Source organism: Oenanthe melanoleuca, chromosome 2, assembly GCF_029582105.1.
Source record: "Oenanthe melanoleuca isolate GR-GAL-2019-014 chromosome 2, OMel1.0, whole genome shotgun sequence".
Classification (NCBI taxonomy): Eukaryota; Metazoa; Chordata; class Aves; order Passeriformes; family Muscicapidae; genus Oenanthe; species Oenanthe melanoleuca.
This window is the reverse complement of record NC_079335.1, coordinates 41,610,426-41,628,698: the sequence shown is the minus strand read 5'-3', so window position 1 is coordinate 41,628,698 and position 18,273 is coordinate 41,610,426. Positions and strand designations below refer to the sequence as shown.

At 42.6% G+C, this 18,273-nt stretch overlaps 1 protein-coding gene across 1 annotated transcript in view; it reads right to left on the bottom strand.

The window, feature by feature from the left end:
- The window catches only part of LOC130249221 (ethanolaminephosphotransferase 1-like), a 56,363-nt gene that overhangs the window by 16,354 nt on the left and 21,736 nt on the right, over positions 1–18,273 (bottom strand). Inside the window, exons 5-6 of the mRNA XM_056483791.1 lie at positions 12,422–12,690; positions 3,577–3,685 (exon numbers count right to left, since the gene is read on the bottom strand). Of these exons, the coding sequence (XP_056339766.1) occupies positions 3,577–3,685; positions 12,422–12,690 (378 nt within the window). The remainder of the gene's footprint in view (positions 1–3,576; positions 3,686–12,421; positions 12,691–18,273) is intronic.

Genomic DNA, 18,273 nt, shown 5'->3' with positions numbered 1-18,273 from the left:
TTCATGCAGAGCATGCTCATTTAATAGAATGTGAGACAGAAACCATCATCAATTACTAATGCTGCTCTCTGAACTAGAGATGCTTACCTGTCAGTGAAAATCTTCTTACAAAGTCTACAGCATCATTTGTGGTACTAAAATTTATGTGCAGAACTGACTGCTTTAAAAAGCTTATTGTAAATAATTTATATTGCTCTCAACCTGATAGCACAGTGACAGGGAACCTCAGGCATTTGGGATGCCCTGGAGGGGTGAAAATAAATGATAGCTCTCACCCCAGTGCTGCCCTTTGAAGGGACCCTAGTTAGCCAGATATTGCTGTGGGACAATTGTGTTCAAGTCCCAAGAGAGCTTTTGGAGTGTCATCCACAGGAGCCCTGATGAGTGCAGAAGTAATTAGTTCCAGATGAGCACACAGGCACATAACTTTAAAAGGGTCTGTCTGCTCCCATGCTGGAGAGAAAAGGCATCTCTGCCCAGCAGCCAGGTCAACAAGCTCTGGAAACAAGAGAAGGACCTTCCTCATTGATCCATGGTCCAGCTAAGTGTGTGTGCTGGAGCTGAAGGGTGGAATTGCTTTCACTGCCAGTGAAAATTACAGGATCCCATCAGCTGGGTAGCTGACAAATTCCCATAAAATACTATGCTGAAGTTTCTCTGTTTCACAGGGTAGTCCTCTGAGGTCACTGCTCAGCAGCTTAAGACTTGGCTCTCCTACAGGTGTTCACAGTGTGCCAGACAGTTCCCAGGAATATACATAAAGCTCTCTATCCTAAAACATCTAATCTAAACACCAGCATTGCTGCACTTTTATGTATATCTTTGTGTGTTCTGGCACCTGATAAAAGCTCCATTATTTTCAACGAGTGAGTGTCACCTGGTGATACCACAGCTTCCTCTGAGGAGGTGCTCTCACAGAGTTCATCCTTAGGTTATACATGGGTTATTTTTTTTTTCCCAGAAAACTCCAGGAAAGACATCTGAGAAACACTCCTGTGCATATTGTTTGGATTCCTTCCCACCCCAGAAGGCAGGAGCTAAAGCCCAGCTGCTCTCGGAGGAGCAACAGCTCAGCAGCTGAACTCCTGTTGTGTACAGAACAGTAAAAGCACCAAACAAATGCCAAGTATTGATGGAGCAGCTACAGGTTCCTTGTTAGAAGGACCACTAGTGACTACTAAATGCCATCATATGGTTAAGCACAGGCATTTATGTTTAATGGCTCCTCTCAGGATCCTGGGAAACTAGCTTGTAAAAAGCATCAGAGGCCCACTTTGTTTTTAACTAGCCACAAAGGCATTTAACTGAGCAAGGCAGAGTGGGCTCTCTGATACAAATGGTCCTGGCTGAGCAAGACACACTTGCTGCAGTCTCTCTAAGGGAGAGAATAATTGAATCTTCCTGACTGCTTGGCCCTAGGTGCAGGTTAGGTACTTTTTTCTGCAGCCACAGTGGGGTCCTGCACTTTACCACAAGCTTCTAAAAACTTGACATATCCCTAGTCACTGCACACAGGCTACTCAGTGATAACCACCTTACTGCTGAGCTGAGGTTCAAATGTGAAATGGCAGTGCTTTCTGGACCAGCATGACCCTCAGTGGAAGGATTCTACATTTTTTATATTTAAACTTAGTGTCTGTTTCTAAGAGATTTGCTAAGCACTATGATGATTCTGTATTATAGAGTCAACCAAGACTATTATTTTGCATACTTTAAACCCATATTTAACTTCAACTAATTTGCAAAACTTGTCATTGTGGATAGTGTGCTAGAAGCAACTAGCTTCTTTTTGGAGAAATCTATTGTCTCCTACTTAAACCTACTCTGCTTGGGACAATGATGGAAAACATACTATTCTGTGCTCACCAATCCATTCATACAAGCATACCACAGAAGACAGAAGCAGTACTTCTTCTAGTGTTAGTGGAACAGTCCATCAAACATTGCTTTGCAGCTGTTTCTGGCAGAGTGTGAAAAAGGATGCTCACCCTGCAGATCTGATAATGCTGAAATGCTTCCCTTCCACAAACATTCCTACTATGGGGAGCAGTTTGAATTAAACCTTCATCCATGGCTTTCCAAGTGCAAGGGAAGCCATCAGAGTACTCCCTGAATGGGCTGTCATGTGTCTTAGTGACAGGAACCAGGCACTGTGTGTGTGGCACAGTGGGCTGGCCCCTGCCAGCACCTAACACTGCCCTAATCTGCCCATTCTGGGTGAGCCAGCTGAGCTCCTGCTGTGTACAGAACAGTAAAAGCACCAAACTCACCAGAGTGGTGAGCATCCATCTCCCCTGGGCTTGCAGTGCTGCTTCAAAGCACAAATCCCTCCCTGTCTGCAGCTACACCTCTGCCAAAGGTGAATAATCCACTGACTGCTGAAAAAGCAACCACTGTCTCTCCATCCTTCCTTTCTTTATTTTCCTCAGAGTGCCTAAATCAGGTCTGACTAGAAGAAGACTGTATAACCTTGGTGACCCACTGCTGGTTTTACACTCAGGGTGTAGCACAAAACCCTGTCCTTGCACATGCTGCTCATCAGAAAGCACAGCCCAAACTCAGGGTCCTTTCTACTGTGGGAGTCCTGGGGACCAGTGCTGGGGCAGGAGGTGGTACCTGCTGAGAGCCTTGCCAGGGGGACAGGGTGGTGGGAGCACACATCAGTGCCAAGTGCTCAAATGGCGCCTGGAGAGTTGGCACGGGGTAAGCACCTACAGCCAAGCCCTCCAATTGGCTCAAGGGCAGAAGACACTTCTTGGGATGCAAGCCCAGAGTGTTTGTGTCAAACTGTATTTTGGGGCCCTCTTCTCACCACTTGTATGCTCACAGGAAAATCTCCAAAATGCATATGCTAATTTCTTCACCTTCCGAGCAACACATCAAAGCCATTTTGCAGACACAGATTTTCAGCTAAGGCTTCTATATTTTTAACTCATTAAAATGCAACAGCTCTTGTTCTCAGTCCTGATATAGCAGTCAAAAAACATTCAATGCTCATTTTGAACTACACTAGCAGTATCAAATAATGACCAAGTAGGTTATTGCTGTGTATGAAAAATAAATCTCTTCTGTTTGCAAAGGAATTCTAAAGAAGAGCTTAGAAACCACCTGGCTTTTATTCATATTTATTGTTGTGCATCTAAGGTTATTTAAATAATTCCCTCTCTCATTCCCTCTGTTCATAATGTTTTGGAACATAGTATGCTCCAGGCCAAAACATTAAACTTAGAATATACATAAATGTAAGTGACATTTTACCTGAGTGACATGAGGAGTTCCTGAGACTTTAGGAGCCCAGCCAGCAAGCACACTGCACTGAACTGCACGTGCAGATAAGGAATATTTTCTATATTATTTGTGTGCAGCACACAGTAATTCAGTGAGGAAAAAAAATTCCAAAATGATCTACTTTTTAAAATTTTTCCAGTATTAACCTTTTTAATAATCTCTATTCATGTATTTTTGGACTAGCCAACACTTAAAAAAGTAAAGCCAAAAAAGAGGAGGGAAATATAAAAAATATCAAATCAAAATAATTAAAAAGCAGCACACTTTTGCATAGATCTGGACACTTACCTATAAGCAGGACAACTAATACATCTGTAATGTAATAACCAAACAGCAAAGGCTTCTGCCAGACCTCCACACCAACAATACCAGTGAGCAGATATGCTGCTATTAACACCTACAGAAAAAAAAAAAGAAAACTCATTTTCAATCCTTTACATCTAAAGACAGAGAATTTCACTTACCATCTTAATACAAATGCAAAAATAATAAAAAAAAATCTGTTAGTTACCTCCAACCCTACTTTACCTTCTGCTGCCATGGCAAAAAAAATTACTTCTAAGCAGTGAAGCAACTTGCAGGGCCACCAACAGAATTATTTGAAATGTATGAAATAAGGCAAGCAAGCAACTTCCCTGGTAGTGTGTGCATCTGTTTGCATGTGGTAAGTATTACTGATTTACCTTTTCAAAATACCTAAATCCACTTCTAGTGCCAGGTCTCCCCACTGCATATGCAATTCCCTGTTTTTGGATACAGACTTCAGAATTAGCAATGTGTGCAGCCCTGCCCCTTGAACTGATCATATCAGAATAACTGAGGGGGGAGAAGAAACCTAAGCTCACCTGAAAGAATAATAAAAAGTAATAAAAACATTCAATGCAATGTGAAGAAATAAAAAGAATGGGAAGGAGATGAAGTCTTCCCTGATTTTTAATTTGTTTGACAGATAACATCATTACAGGGCACAAAAAGAATCACATAGATGTCATTAGGAGTGAAAGGACACATAAACAGGATTCAGGAGCATCCAGCTGGAGGGCTGCTGCCCTTCTCTTTCTCTAGCCTGCTTTGTTCTCAGCTGTTTAGTTTTGCCATAGGACCCATAAGGGGCTGCATGTTTCATGCTACACCAGCTCTAAATTAAATTGGCAATGTTAATTACAATGCCATTTAGAAAACTGCATATTCATCTGTTTATTCCCAGGTAACATTCAGTAACCTTTATATTTTCCATGCAATGCAGTTTCTTACTCTGTGATGAAAAATGGTTTCCAGCTTTACTTGTGTTACAGATTTTACTACTATTTATTTAGGTTTTTTAATACTAATTTTTTCTATGTTATGTGGTTTTCTCCATTTGAACTTCAACAAGCATATTTCTAGTCTTCTATTCAATTCTAACTCAAAGATACACTGAAAATCTCTTTGTTAATTAACAGGTTTTTTAAGATCACAGATTAGGAGCAGAATGCTGATGTCACTTAAACTTCCATTACATGTAGATAATACTACATTTGGTTTCACTTACTTCTCTGTATCTGAAATCAAGATTCTTGCCCTGTTACTATGTAGATCTTTAAGAGGTTTTGCTTGGATTCTGCATTGTGGAACAGGATGTTTGAATGGCCTCTGCAAGAACAAGCAGCACAATAGATCTGCAGCAAGGAAGAGCAGGCACTGGTGAGTGCCACCATGGCTTGGGCCACTGAAGACTGTGAGTCCAATCTTGCTCCAAGTGAAGGACATGTATAATGGGTTTTCAATCCCCTGCATCAGAGCTAACATTTGGCTTCCTGAAGAAGTTGTATTATATTACCCATAAGACATGATGGATGGATGGAATCCTGACCCCATCAAAGTTGATGGCAAAACTCCAACTGGCTTTGACAGAGCCTGAATTCACCCTCACACGTTGAATCCTGAACAGACTTCTTTGGCAAGTGATAAAAGAGGAACTTCAGTATTTACCATTATTACAGTCAGTACTTTTGGCAGGGCAGCCATGAGCACCACTGTCAGATGTCAGTGCATGTCTAGGAACAGCAGGGTGGATGCAATGGGCTCTCACAGGAAATGCCCTGCCCTGGGATTTGGTGATGCAAGTCTCCCAGATTGAGATTGCCTCTTAACAGATGTAGCATATGAAAAGAAGACACTCCTTGCCTTCAAAATTTTGGTATATTGTTTTTTAAGGACTCATCACTTTGACTACACTGAAGCAGTCTCCTGCTTTAGAATGCAGACCTCCTTTAGAAAGCTGGAAGGGTGAAAAAATTACTGTCCCCCTTGATCTAAGCTATAATAGCAAAAAACTGAAGATTTTCAAAATTATTAGCAAAGCCTAAATCTGTTAATCAGCTGTGTAAACTGTTTTTAAAGGCACTGTTGGTAAAGAAAAAAAGCAAAGCAGTGTTCCTAAGTGCAACTGAATAATTCTACTTAAGAAAAGATGGCAAATTTTTCTCTACCATCAATCAGCTTTTGTACTTTTCAGATATAAATATAGCGTTTAGCAAGTAAAATAATTGCAGTCTTTTGATTTTGTGGCCAGTTTTTGGTAGCAGGGGTGCTACAGGGGTGGCTTCTAGAAGCCTTTCCCATATACAGCAGAGCCAATGCTAGCCAGCTCCAGCATGGACCCATCACTGGCCAAGGCTGTGCTAACCAGAAATGGTGACAATGCCTCTGGGATAACATATTTTAAAAGGAAAAAAAAAAGCCCTTATTGTGCAGTTGTAATTGCTGCCAGAGAAGGAAGGATATGGGAGAGGAACAGCCCTGTACACACCAAGTGCAGAAGAAAGGACAGGAGGTGCTCCAGGCACCAGAGCTGAGATTCTCCTGCAGCCCAGGGTGCAGCCCATGGAGGTCCAGGGGGAGGCAGAGATCACCTGCAAGGCCCCACACCAGAATAGGTGTGATCCTGACAGGAAGCTGTGAACCTGCAGGAGGCCCAAGCTGGAGCAGGGTCCTGGCAGGATCTGCAGATCCATGGAGAGAGGAGCCCATGCTGGAGCAGGGTCCTGGCAGGGATCTGCAGATCCATGGAGAGAGGAGCCCATGCTGGAGCAGGGTCCTGGCAGGATCTGCAGATCCATGGAGAGGAGCCCATGCTGGAGCAGGGTCCTGGCAGGATCTGCAGATCCATGGAGAGGAGCCCATGCTGGAGCAGGGTCCTGGCAGGATCTGCAGATCCATGGAGAGGAGCCCATGCTGCAGCAGGGTCCTGGCAGGATCTGCAGATCCATGGAGAGAGGAGCTCATGCTGGAGCAGGGTCCTGGCAGGATCTGCAGATCCATGGAGAGAGGAGCCCATGCTGGAGCAGGGTCCTGGCAGGATCTGCAGATCCATGGAGAGAGGAGCTCATGCTGGAGCAGGGTCCTGGCAGCACTGGTGATCCTGTGGGGACCCACACTGGGGCAGGCTGTGCCTGAATGACTGCACCCCATGGAAAGGTACCCTTGGTGCAGCAGTTCATGAAGAACTGCAGCCCATGGGATGGACTCACATTGGAGCTCACAGGGAACTGCCTCCCATGGGAGGAACTCCACTCTGGAGCAGAGGGAGGACTCCTCTTCCTGAGCAGCAGCAGAAACAACCTATAATGAACTGACCATAACCCCCATTCCCTGCCTCCCTGTGCCAGAGGGGGAGTGGAGGTAGAACCCAGGAAGAAGGGAGAGGGGGGAGAAAGGTGTTTCTAAGATTTGTCTCACTTCTTATTATCCTGCTTTGATTTTGATTCATAAGAAATTCAGTTATCCCTGAGCTGAATCTGTTTTGCCCATGACAGCAATCCATGAGTGATCTCTCCCTGTCCCTCTAACAACTCATGAGCCTTTCATTCCATTTTCTCTTCCCTGTCCAGTTTCAGAGGGATAGAACAGCTTTGGTGGGTGCTTGGCATCCACCACAATACCACAAGTGAGAACTACAGCAAGGTAATGTACATGGGTACAATCCTGGATTCCAACTCTTGGCAGCATCTGACCAGGAATATTTTTGGCTTTCCAAGACCTTCTCTGTGAGTATGAGGAATACTTATGCTGAGAAAAATGTGGAAATACAAGGTGTTAATTTGTAGGCTCTTTGATATAGCTGACAGCAGGACAGCTGGATTCTGAGCAGGGGTTCCCTATCCTGCCACAATTTTGTAAATAACAGCAACAGAGTCACATTTGTTCCTGTGTAAAATCAGAATAATTCTTTGATGTGGCATTGGGAAAATTCCATATAAAAATAAGGCCATATAACCCCTTAAAGTCATCTACCTTCTAGCCTCTTACTTGTTCTCTAAAATACTTGATATTTTTAGACTGTGTGTGTACATACATTTTTTCTTACCATTGAGTTACCACTTCTGTTTTACACACAGGCACATTTAGTATGCTGTGTGATAGTCTACATGATGAAAAAAAAAAAAAAGAAATCAAATATTTTGTCATCTTTTAAAAAAACGTGGATATGCTTTTAAATTCTTTATGAATTCACAAAAATCTGATATTAATTTTACTCTAATATTCAAATTCACTAATATATTGCCATAGTATTAATTGCTCATGTGTTGAAATATTTTCCATTAATACAATGCTCAAAATAAACATCTAGAAAGCAAAGTAATTTAAAATACAAGGCTACTTCATTCTTCTGATAATAAATGTGACATTGCCTAAAAAACTAAGAATGATTTTTTACAAGCTATTTCAATAGGAGTTAGCTTTAATGTAATGTGCAATTTTTCCACTTAATTTTTTCCTCAGTTTTTTTTTTCTTTCAATAAGTAGTTGAAGGTTGCAAATCTTAGACTTTTGAAAAATTTTACCTAAAAAGATCACTTTGCATTTAGACATTATAGACAAATAGTTAAAGGTGCACGGAAGATTAATGAATCAAGAAAGATTTGTGGGCAATCAAGTGGTTAAGAATGAAGCAGCCTGCTGCAGAAAAAGCCTGTGCACAGCAGGTTCTTCTGTTCAGATTTCACATGGATCCACCATGGGGTCCCCTCTAATAACTGAGCATTGAGATCAGTTTCCAGCCATGTCTGGGGGCAGCTTGAAGCAGACACCATGGTCTGGCCAGCACTGCTTCCCCTCTGCTATCACTTCTCTTCAACAATTCCATTGTTCTCCAACTTTGGAAATAAGCAATAATATTTTTTCTTCACAAGAAAGGCTATGCTTTCCACAGACACTTCAAATTAGAAAAGCAATGAAAGTGAATGTACTTTCAACTGAAATTAAATAGTGAATCCTGATAATGTGACCAAAGAACAAGATATTTGCATCTTTATTTTGCTTTTTAATAGGAAAGGTTTTTTGCCCCTCAGATGAGGTAGAAATTTTTTCAAGATGTGATGTGCACTTGCATTGTTTGGAATTTCTCTGCCAGCTCCTGAAACACTGGCTGTCACAGAACATCCCTGGAAAAGGTCATATGGAACATATTTCAGCATGGGTTTTGTAAATAAGCTTGCCAAAAGAAAACCTGGTATATGGCACCCATGAAAGAAACCTTCCCCAGAGAAAAGGAAGCTCCACAATTTTCAGTTTCTGGGGCATCCTGTACTTTCATTTATTCCAAGTTCCATGGCAGCAGAGGGTTCTCCCAGAGGCTCTGGGTGGTACCTGCCCAAAGCCATCAGGAGGGAGCAGCTGGAAAAGCACCTCAGACTGAAACCCTGGGGCTCATGGTCCAAGCAGCATCCCTTCAGGCACAACTCTCCAGATGTGGGATTTCTGGTCCTCCTCTCCCTGCAGGGCAAGGGCTGGGCCAGAGAGAGCTGCCTGTTGGCTGGGGAGAGGGAAAGGAGTGGAATTGTCTGGGTCACTGCAGCTCTCACACAGCCCTTCACACTTTTAAAGTTTTAATTAAGAATATAAAGGGTATCTCCTGTTACACTTAAGGCAGCACCAATGGAGCAGAGGTATCATTACATTATATTAAGGAAAAATTAGTACTTTGTTCCCCTGCTGTGAACTCAACTGCAATGGCTTATGAAAAGCAACAGCAGGATTAGGTGAGTATTTCATTAGGGTGATATTAAATCCTTCAGAAAGAAAACAGATTTTTTTTTTTAAACAAAACAAGATGATGTCTGTTAAAATTAACATATGGCATAAAGCCAGAAATTTTAATTTCTCAGAAAAGCTTTGTCTTTTTTTTTTTTTTCAAGAAACCTAATTTGCAACAATTAGCTTTCTTTGGTTGGTCTTGTGACAAAAATAAAAGTCTTTGTATCCATGGCAATTTCTTACAGATCATTAGCCTTTTCTTCAGACTTTTGGAATTTCCAATAGCTGTGCTTACTCAAAAGTGTACAAAAATTGTCTAGATGCAATGGTACAGAGGCTCCTCTCCCTGCACCTTTTCCTGCTGCTCAGGAACCAGCACAGGATGGATCCTTGTCCAGGAGGGAGTAGAGACAGGAATAGCTTTCCCTGCTGCATTTGCTGCCACCTTGATTCTGCATCCACAGACATATCAGCCTTCTGACCAAGCATCTCTCAGACACACTACAGCCATTTTCCAAGTTTACAAACCACAGCTTCCTGCAAATGATTGTCTGCTGTAATCAAAGCTAATTGGAGTGCCAATTACAGCCCAGCTAGCCTAATTGGGTTACCAGTTCTGATGAGTCATCAAGACACAGAAAAACGTGATGTGCATGAGTCCCACAGCTTGCTGTGTCTATAAAAAGGTATTTTTCATGAGGAGCAGCAGCTCCTTCCCCACCACAGCTAAGGCAGCTCATGCACAGCAGAGCTGACTCAGCAGCAGTGTCCTGGGGGCCACATGCCAGTTAAGTGCTCATTAAGGTCACCAGTTCTCTCTTTGCACACTGATAGTAACTATTGTTTTTCTTGAGCTCTGTGGTGATAACAAAGCCCAAGGCTCCTGGCTACCAACCAGCCTAAAAGCAGAAGCAGGGTCTAGACCACCTGAGTGTCTGCCATGACACTGCAACAGCATCAAGCTGTAGGTGAAATAAAAACAGGACAGAGAGGCACACTCCTGCAGCAATCCTAGCTAGGAATGCCATGGAAGAAATACTGAACTAAACATTGTGAATCAGTCTGGAAGCAGCTAGTGAGTGCTTTCACACTCTCTGCCTCTAAATGTGACTGTGGGAACACCTGGCAGAGAAGCAAGGGGAAAAAAAACCCAGCAAGGGGAATGTTATCTTTCTTACTCATAATCAGCCATTTGCTATTGTCCCCAGTAACCTCTAAGTTACTGGAGATGAAGAGCTGTCTTTAATAGTGCACATAGCATAAATTTGCTGATTGAGTTTACAAAACAAGAACAAATTTTTAGGGGAATTAAGATATTTTACTAGACTAGTCAGTAGAACTGGAAAAAAAATGTTTTTACTTCCTGGTGTATATGTAATGTATTTTGGACTAATGGAAAAATATCACCTTGAGCTACAAATCCTGCCTTCTCTTTGTTCATAGGCAATCACAACCACAACAGCTATTTTTTTTACAGATGGGAAAACTGACATACAGAGATTTCAATAGTACTATCTTCCACCACTGCTGATGCCTGTGCTAAATAGAATCAAAAAATCCTCACATTTACAACCTTATCACTTTGACTGTAACCAAGTCACCACAGAAGGTACTAAAAAGCAAGACAGCAGTTCAGCATCAGAGGGGAACAGGAAACAGCATTTGTTAGCACCTTGCATCCCAGTTAATCAAAGCAGTTTACAAACTTTACTGATATTCAGCCTTGCCACAAATCTGTCAGGCAGGGAAATATTGCTACCATTATTTCCCAGATGAGAAAACAGGGCCACAGGCACAGGTCACTAACAGGCACTGAGAGAGTTAACAGTACTGCTCTGCTTGTTTTCCCAGATTTAACCACAAATACAGTTTGGATGCTGGAGCGTTCCAGCAGAGCTTTCTAAACATTCACATGTACAGTGATCATCAGCAACAAGTGAAATAGGCTTGAGCAAAGCTATTCCTCTCCTGCTGGAAGAACCTCATGGGGAAGCCTGACACAGACATGGCTGAAACTTGCAGACCAGCTGGCTGCCTAATGTCTTAGTCCTGAGCCAACTTCTTCTCCCTAAACTTATTTTCTAGGGGACGACACAGATGCACCACAGCTGGACCACCATCTCTGAGTTGTTCTCAAACCACTGGATTCTGATTATGTTTACAGCACTACATCTGCAGCCATTAATTTGAATGCTGTATTTCCATTAAAACACATATCTGAGTATTTGTCAAACTTCTTTTCAGTTATTTGGCTGTACCTTTCATCTTGTGTCTGTAAGAGGAAGCTCAGAAGACTGACTGTGCTCTTCAGACTGCAAGACCTTGGCTATCTGAGACACAGATAAGCCAGCTCACAGAAATCCCAGTGCTGGGCCCTTGCAAGTGCACTGAGCTTGTTGATATTGCTACTCCTCCGTGCACTGAGGACACCATTCACTGTGGGCATGTTTTCTGAACAGGTCCACCTCAGGACAGGGCTGTAAACCAGACAAGAACTCAGCTGGTGCTGACTGTGGGCTGATAAGAAATTCATGTTACTGAATGTCTATGGCTTTTTGACATCCATGATTACTGACTTTTTTTTTTCTTCAAATGTAGAACTCATTTGACAACAGTTACTGCTCTCTGCACAGGTACAATGCTATTTCCATTACCACATTTGTTGTAAAATGGAGTAGAATTGAGAAGGTCTGGTAGTGTATAACTGTGTAATTACTGTTAATAGATACTACTTGGACTAATTCACATTGTGCCTCACAACCTGGTATTGGGGAGAAATTGCTTGTGGCTTCAGATAGCATAGCAATTTTTGTTGATACCACAAATCAAGCACAGTTAAATGACATTCTCATGGGCACTGTCTGGCTGCTAGGCTTGCTGCAAGCCTTTTTTCTCCTGCACAGCAATGCATCTTTGATGCTGACAATTTGCTGAAGAGGAGCCCTTTATTGCAAATGCAGAAAATATTTCTGAATTACTTTCAGAGTTTTGCAATTTCGCATATTTCAATATCTCAGCCAAATATATTTGCCTTGAACTCTATTTTTCTATTGCTTTAATATTATGAAAACAATTACACAGTTAAAAAAACAAAACAGGGATGATAAATACTTACCACTTGGCTTATATCATATCCCCAAGGAAGAAAAAGAACTCCTGTGTTATACTTCTCCCAGTGTGAGCACATGAAATTAAACAAGACAATGCTTAAATATATATACATTGTATATACAGAAACTCCAGTCTTCCCATTGTCACGGGAACAGACAGAAAAAAAAGAAAGCACAAAGATGGAGGTAGCCCAGCTATCCAGCCCATGGTCAAATAGTTCTCCCAGAGGAGTACAGGACTGAGTCCTTCGAGCATGTTTCCCATCTATGGAGTCTAGAAGGATTGAGAAAGGAAAAGAAACACAGAGTTAGAGCACAACAAAAGGAGCAGCTTTCTTCATATACCATTCACTACTGCCATATATAACACACAGGAAAATTACATCTCAATACCAACAGACTAGTACTGCTCATAAAATAATTGCTCCAGTTATCATGTAATTTTTCTGTTCTTACCTCAGCTCTGAAACTAAATGCCATCTTCCTCATGAGTTTTAGAAAGACACTCATAATTTACTTGCCACCAGTGGTCTTGAAACATTTTTACATCAGTCCCTGCAATCAGTTTCAAGAAGTGTCCACAGGGCTTCTTGCCCCATCCATTGGTGCTGTGCACCCTCTGAGCCTTCAGACCTCTGTTGGGGTAGATTCACTAAGGCTTTTAAGTTGCTTGATGCTCAATACCTCAATGACTAACAGTTACTTGGCAGCTTCAAGGAGCAAATTTCACACAATTTATTTGTATTTGTGCCTACATATATTTGAAAGTGTTTTTCAGTTTTCATCCCAGAGTGTGCCCAGGTGGCCAAGAAGGCCAATGGGATCCTGGCCTGCATCAGCAATGGTGTGGCCAGCAGGATCAGGGCAGGGATTGCCCCCTGTGCTAAGCACTGCTGAGGTCACATGAATCCCGTGCTGGGCCCCTCAGAAGGGGGGCAGAAGGACATTGAGGGGCTGGAGTGAGTCAGAGAAAGGCAGAGGAGATGGGGAAGGGTCTGGAACACAAATGTTATGAGGACTGTCTAAGAGAGTTGGGGTGGTTTAGCCTGGAGAAAGCTCAGGAGTGACTCCATCACTCTCTACAACCACCTGAAAGGAGGTTTTAGTGAGATGGGAGTCAGTCTCTTCTCCCAGGTACAAGAAGGAACAGTCCCAGGTCACACCAGGGGAGGTTACACTGGACATTAGGAAAAATTTCTACACCAAGACAGTTGTCAAGCACTGGAACAGCTGCTCAGGTAAGGGGTGGAGTCACCATCACTGGAGGTGTTTAAAAGATGTGCAGATGTGGCACTTGGGGACATGGTTTAGTGGTGGGCTTGGCATTGCTGGGTTAATGCTTGGACTTGGTAACGTTAAAGGTCTTTTCCAACATGTATCATTATGTGATTCTAAGAATGCTTTATAGTTAAGGTGCATTATGTGTTGATCACTTTTAGTACTTGAGTGCTTAAAAATGACCCAGCACTGCACAGGATGTAGCTGGACACTATGGTTTGAGCTGACCTGACAGCTCACTGCTGCTCAGGGGGACCTGCAGCCTGTTCAGCTGGTGGAAAGACAGCAAACATAGTGTTTCCTCTGGGTCACTGAATTGCTGCTGTGAATGGTACAAAATGCAAGGGAGATTGGCACAAGGGAGGGATGGTGAATGCAGGGAGGAGAAAGGTGGTCTAGCAGCTGTAATGTTTCTTAGTTGTAATGTCAAACCATACACTTAGTCCATTTTCTGAGACTCTGCAGGTGAAAAATAGAACTATTTTCCTCTTAAAGTTAAGTGTAAACATGCAGGATGAACCTCTTAGGAAAAAGTACACAGAACAAACTCTACAGATTACTTGGTTTTGTCTTGAATCTCAAAATAAAATGGAGATGCTTTTCTTTTTGGTATTACTTGGAAGGTACTATAGCTAACAATTATTAGCTATTGATAGCATTAATAACCCAAAATTGTCTGGGAACACAACTCAGCAGAGTGAGACCAAAGACACCACAGCTGCTGTAGATCATATGCTACTTACTTCTCTGGATTATTTGGCAGTACTTTGAGTTTTGTTTAATGTAAATATACTTCAGGGACCTAAACCAGGAAAACACAGGATTTCATTTTGTACAGATTTTAGACTATATATTGTAATACCTAAACAGCTGTGATATATCCTCTACTCAGACACTAATCTCTTGAGACAGTTCTCAGAACTCCAAAACTTAAATATCTCATAGAGGATTTCAAATATAGCTTGCCTCCTTCATTCTCTCTCTATTAACATTTCCACTGAATTTTCAGCATCTTACTGAAATGTGCAGAAAGAAAAATGTATAAGCTTGAGGTTACTTGAAAGGTGTTGCAATAAAATTAGGAATTCTTCCATCTATTAAATGATATCCCTGAAACCTAACCAGCAAATAAAGATATAAACAAGTTTATGGTGTTTTATATTCCAAGAACACCTATCCCAAATCAGACAGGATTCAGTTACACAGGTGCTACCATTTAAAAATAAGAATGTTAGAAGATCTGTCTATTCATAAATTTTAGGTTGCCACACAAGTATATATATTTCTCACAGGCAAATAGTGGTTTTCATTTTGCAAGAACTTTGGTTTTTCTAAAAAGAAGCTTATAGTGTTGTCCTAAAACACAGCACTTCTAATTATAATGGTCATGGAGAAAAATACAGGAACTATATGACACATACATCACCCAGATTTTCAGAAATCCTTAACCACATTTTCCATGTAGTTTCATTGGCTTTTTAGAAGACTGAAAATATTTTCTGGTTTAGGTTTCAGTCTGAAATCCTTCATGCCAACGATAGTGTGTGTTCAATAGTTAACATACACTTTCCCACACTTACAGTGCTTTAGAATTCTTATATTCTGATTTTGTCTCACAAAGATTCATAAATATTCCATTTTATAATGTTTACATAACTTTTAAAGAGTGAAATTCAAAGTAACAGCCAAAAGTACTCAATTTCATTGAAAGGAAATTATAGCAAACCACCTTAAAAAAAATCAGTGGGGATGGAGAGCAGCATGTTAGAGAATTTGGAGAGAGTAACTGTGTCATTAAAATAAGCTGAGAAAGATTACAGTTGCACATTTAGTTAGTTATTATGGTTCTTTGCAGTCTTCCAGAGGGAAAACTTTGGCCATCCAAAATTAAATCTGTGACTAAATATTTCATGAAGTGGCTTGGACAGCAGACATAAAAATCTACACTGATATTAGTTCATTATAGCTTTGACTGTCAGCATCATATTCCCTGTCTTACAAGTATCAGGAACTACAGGCTTCACAGGCAAATACCATCCACATTAAAAAATCTCAGCAGTTGAACTTCCCATGAGCCTCCTGGGGTGCCATATAGTAACAATTCCAGTATGCAATTCCAATTTATGAAACAATAGTCAATTCATTAAATTCTATACAATGACATAAAAAATGGTTTTCACAAAAGAAACCACTGCTTCTGAGTACAGAGAGCTGCTAGAGAAATCTGAATAGTAGTCAGCTTCAAGGGACGGTTGTCCCATTGCTTTTTATGGTACAAATGCAAAGAAATTCCAGACAAAAATATTTTGGCACAATTTCACCAACTGAATAGAAATGCCAAGGTATGCACAATGCAGAGGAGATGTCTGCCCAAGGGGATACCCCAGGTCAATCAAGATGGCTCTACATGCATGGGTCTGATTCCAAAAGTGCTCAGCCCCTCTGCCCAGCACTGCAGCCTCCATCTATACACATCTGTACATAGCCTGAGGATCTCAAACATAGCACACAAATGCATGGCTGCACTGCACTGGCCTTACCAGAAACAGCTCCAAGGAGAGGGAACATTCAGAATCCAAGAACAGACTCATTAAGGTTGGAAAAGACTTCCAAGATCATTGAGTTCAATCTCTGACTGAACACACCCATCTCAACCAAATCATAATGCTAAGTGCCACATCCAGTGGTTTCTTCAACACTTTCCAGGGATGGTGATTCCACCACCTTTCTGGTAGCCCATCCCAAGGCTTAACCACCCTTCCAAAGAAAAATGTCTTCCAGATGTCACACAGACACCTCCCTTGGCACAGCTTGGGGTTATTTCCTCTTGTCCTGTTGGTTGCTGTCTGGGAGAAGAGACTGACCCCTACCATGCTACAGCCTCCTTTCAGGTGGCTATAGAGAGCAGTGAGGTCTCCTCTGAGCCTCCTTTTCTCCAGGATAAACACCTCCAACTCCCTCAGCTGCTCCTCATCACACTTGTGCTCCAGACCCTTCCCCAGCTCCATGGCCCTTCCCAGGACACACTCCAGCCCCTCAATGTCCCTCTTGTAGTGAGGGACCCAGCACAGGATTCATGTGACCTCAGCAGTGCTGAGCACAGGGGACAATCCCTGCCCTGATCCTGCTGGCCACACCATTGCTGATGCAGGCCAGGATCCCATTGGGCTTTTGGGGCATCTGGGCACAGCTGGCTCACGTTAGCCACTACAAACCAGCACCCCCAGGTCCTTTTCCATTGGGGCACTCTCCAGCCACTCTTCCCTCAGCCTGTGGCACTGCCTGGGGTTGTTGTGACCAAAGTGCAGGACCAGCACCTGGCCCTGTTGAACCTCACACCACTGCTCCATTGATCCAGCCTGTCCAGATCCCTCTGCAGAGCCTCCCTGCCCTCCAGCACATCAACATCCCACCCAGCTTGGTGTCATCTGTGAACTCACTGAGGGAGCACTCAATCCCCCTGTCCAAATAATTTATAAGAATATTAAACTGCTCTGACCCCCTGGCTGTCCTGCATGTGCTGCATAATGACACTAAAGGTGATCTGTTCCATAACATTCCCAGAACTGAGGTCAGGCTGACAGGATCGCTTTCTGGATCACAGCAGTCTGTCCTGCTCCCTCTTGGATCACAGCAGTCTGTCCTGCTCCCTCCTGGATCACAGAGTCTCTTCTGCTCCCTCCTGGATCCTGTTCTGCTCCCTCCTGGATCACAGCAGTCTGTTCTGCTCCCTCCTGGATCACAGAGTCTCTTCTGCTCCCTCCTGGATCCTGTCCTGCTCCCTCCTGGGTCACAGCAGTCTGTCCTGCTCCCTCCTGGATCACAGCAGTCTCTCCTGCTCCCTCCTGGATTCTGTTCTGCTCCCTCCTGGATCACAGGAATCCCTTCTCTCCCTGTCCCTGCCCACCAACCCCCCAGGCTGGCTGCTGCCTTGAGGATGTTGGGTCTTTCTGCTGAAGACTGAGCAAAGAAGGCACCAAGTACCTCAGACTTTTCCTCATCCTTGGTTACATGTTCCCCTCTGCATCCCATAAAGGATGGAGATTTTCCTTGATCCTCTTTTTGTTGTTAATGTATTTATAAAAACACTTTGTATTACCTTTCCCAGCAGTGACCACCAGTTCTAGCTGAGCTTTCACCACTCCAGTTTTCTCTCTACAAGACCTAATGACATCCTTGTACTCTTCTTGAGTTGTCTGTCCCTATTTCCCAAGGTCATAATCTCTTCTTTTTCTCCCCAAGTTCCACTGAAAGCTCCCTATTCAGCCAGGCCAGTCTTCTTCCCTGATGGCTCATCTTTTGGCACCTGGGGATAGCCTGCTAAGATTTCCTTCTTTAAATATCTTTCCTTCTTTCCTTCTGTGCCTATAAGATTTCCTTCTTTAAATATATCCAGCCTTCCTGGACCCTTATTACACAAAACTGTGCAGTCCCCTTAAATATACTACCTTGAGTCTCCCCAAAAAATAACTCTGTGGCACCATGTCATGGAAAGACTAGTTTGGAAGGAGAGAGTTTTGGAAGAGAAAGTAAAAAAGCCACACTAATGTGTATTTCACTCCAGGTCAGCATCATTTCA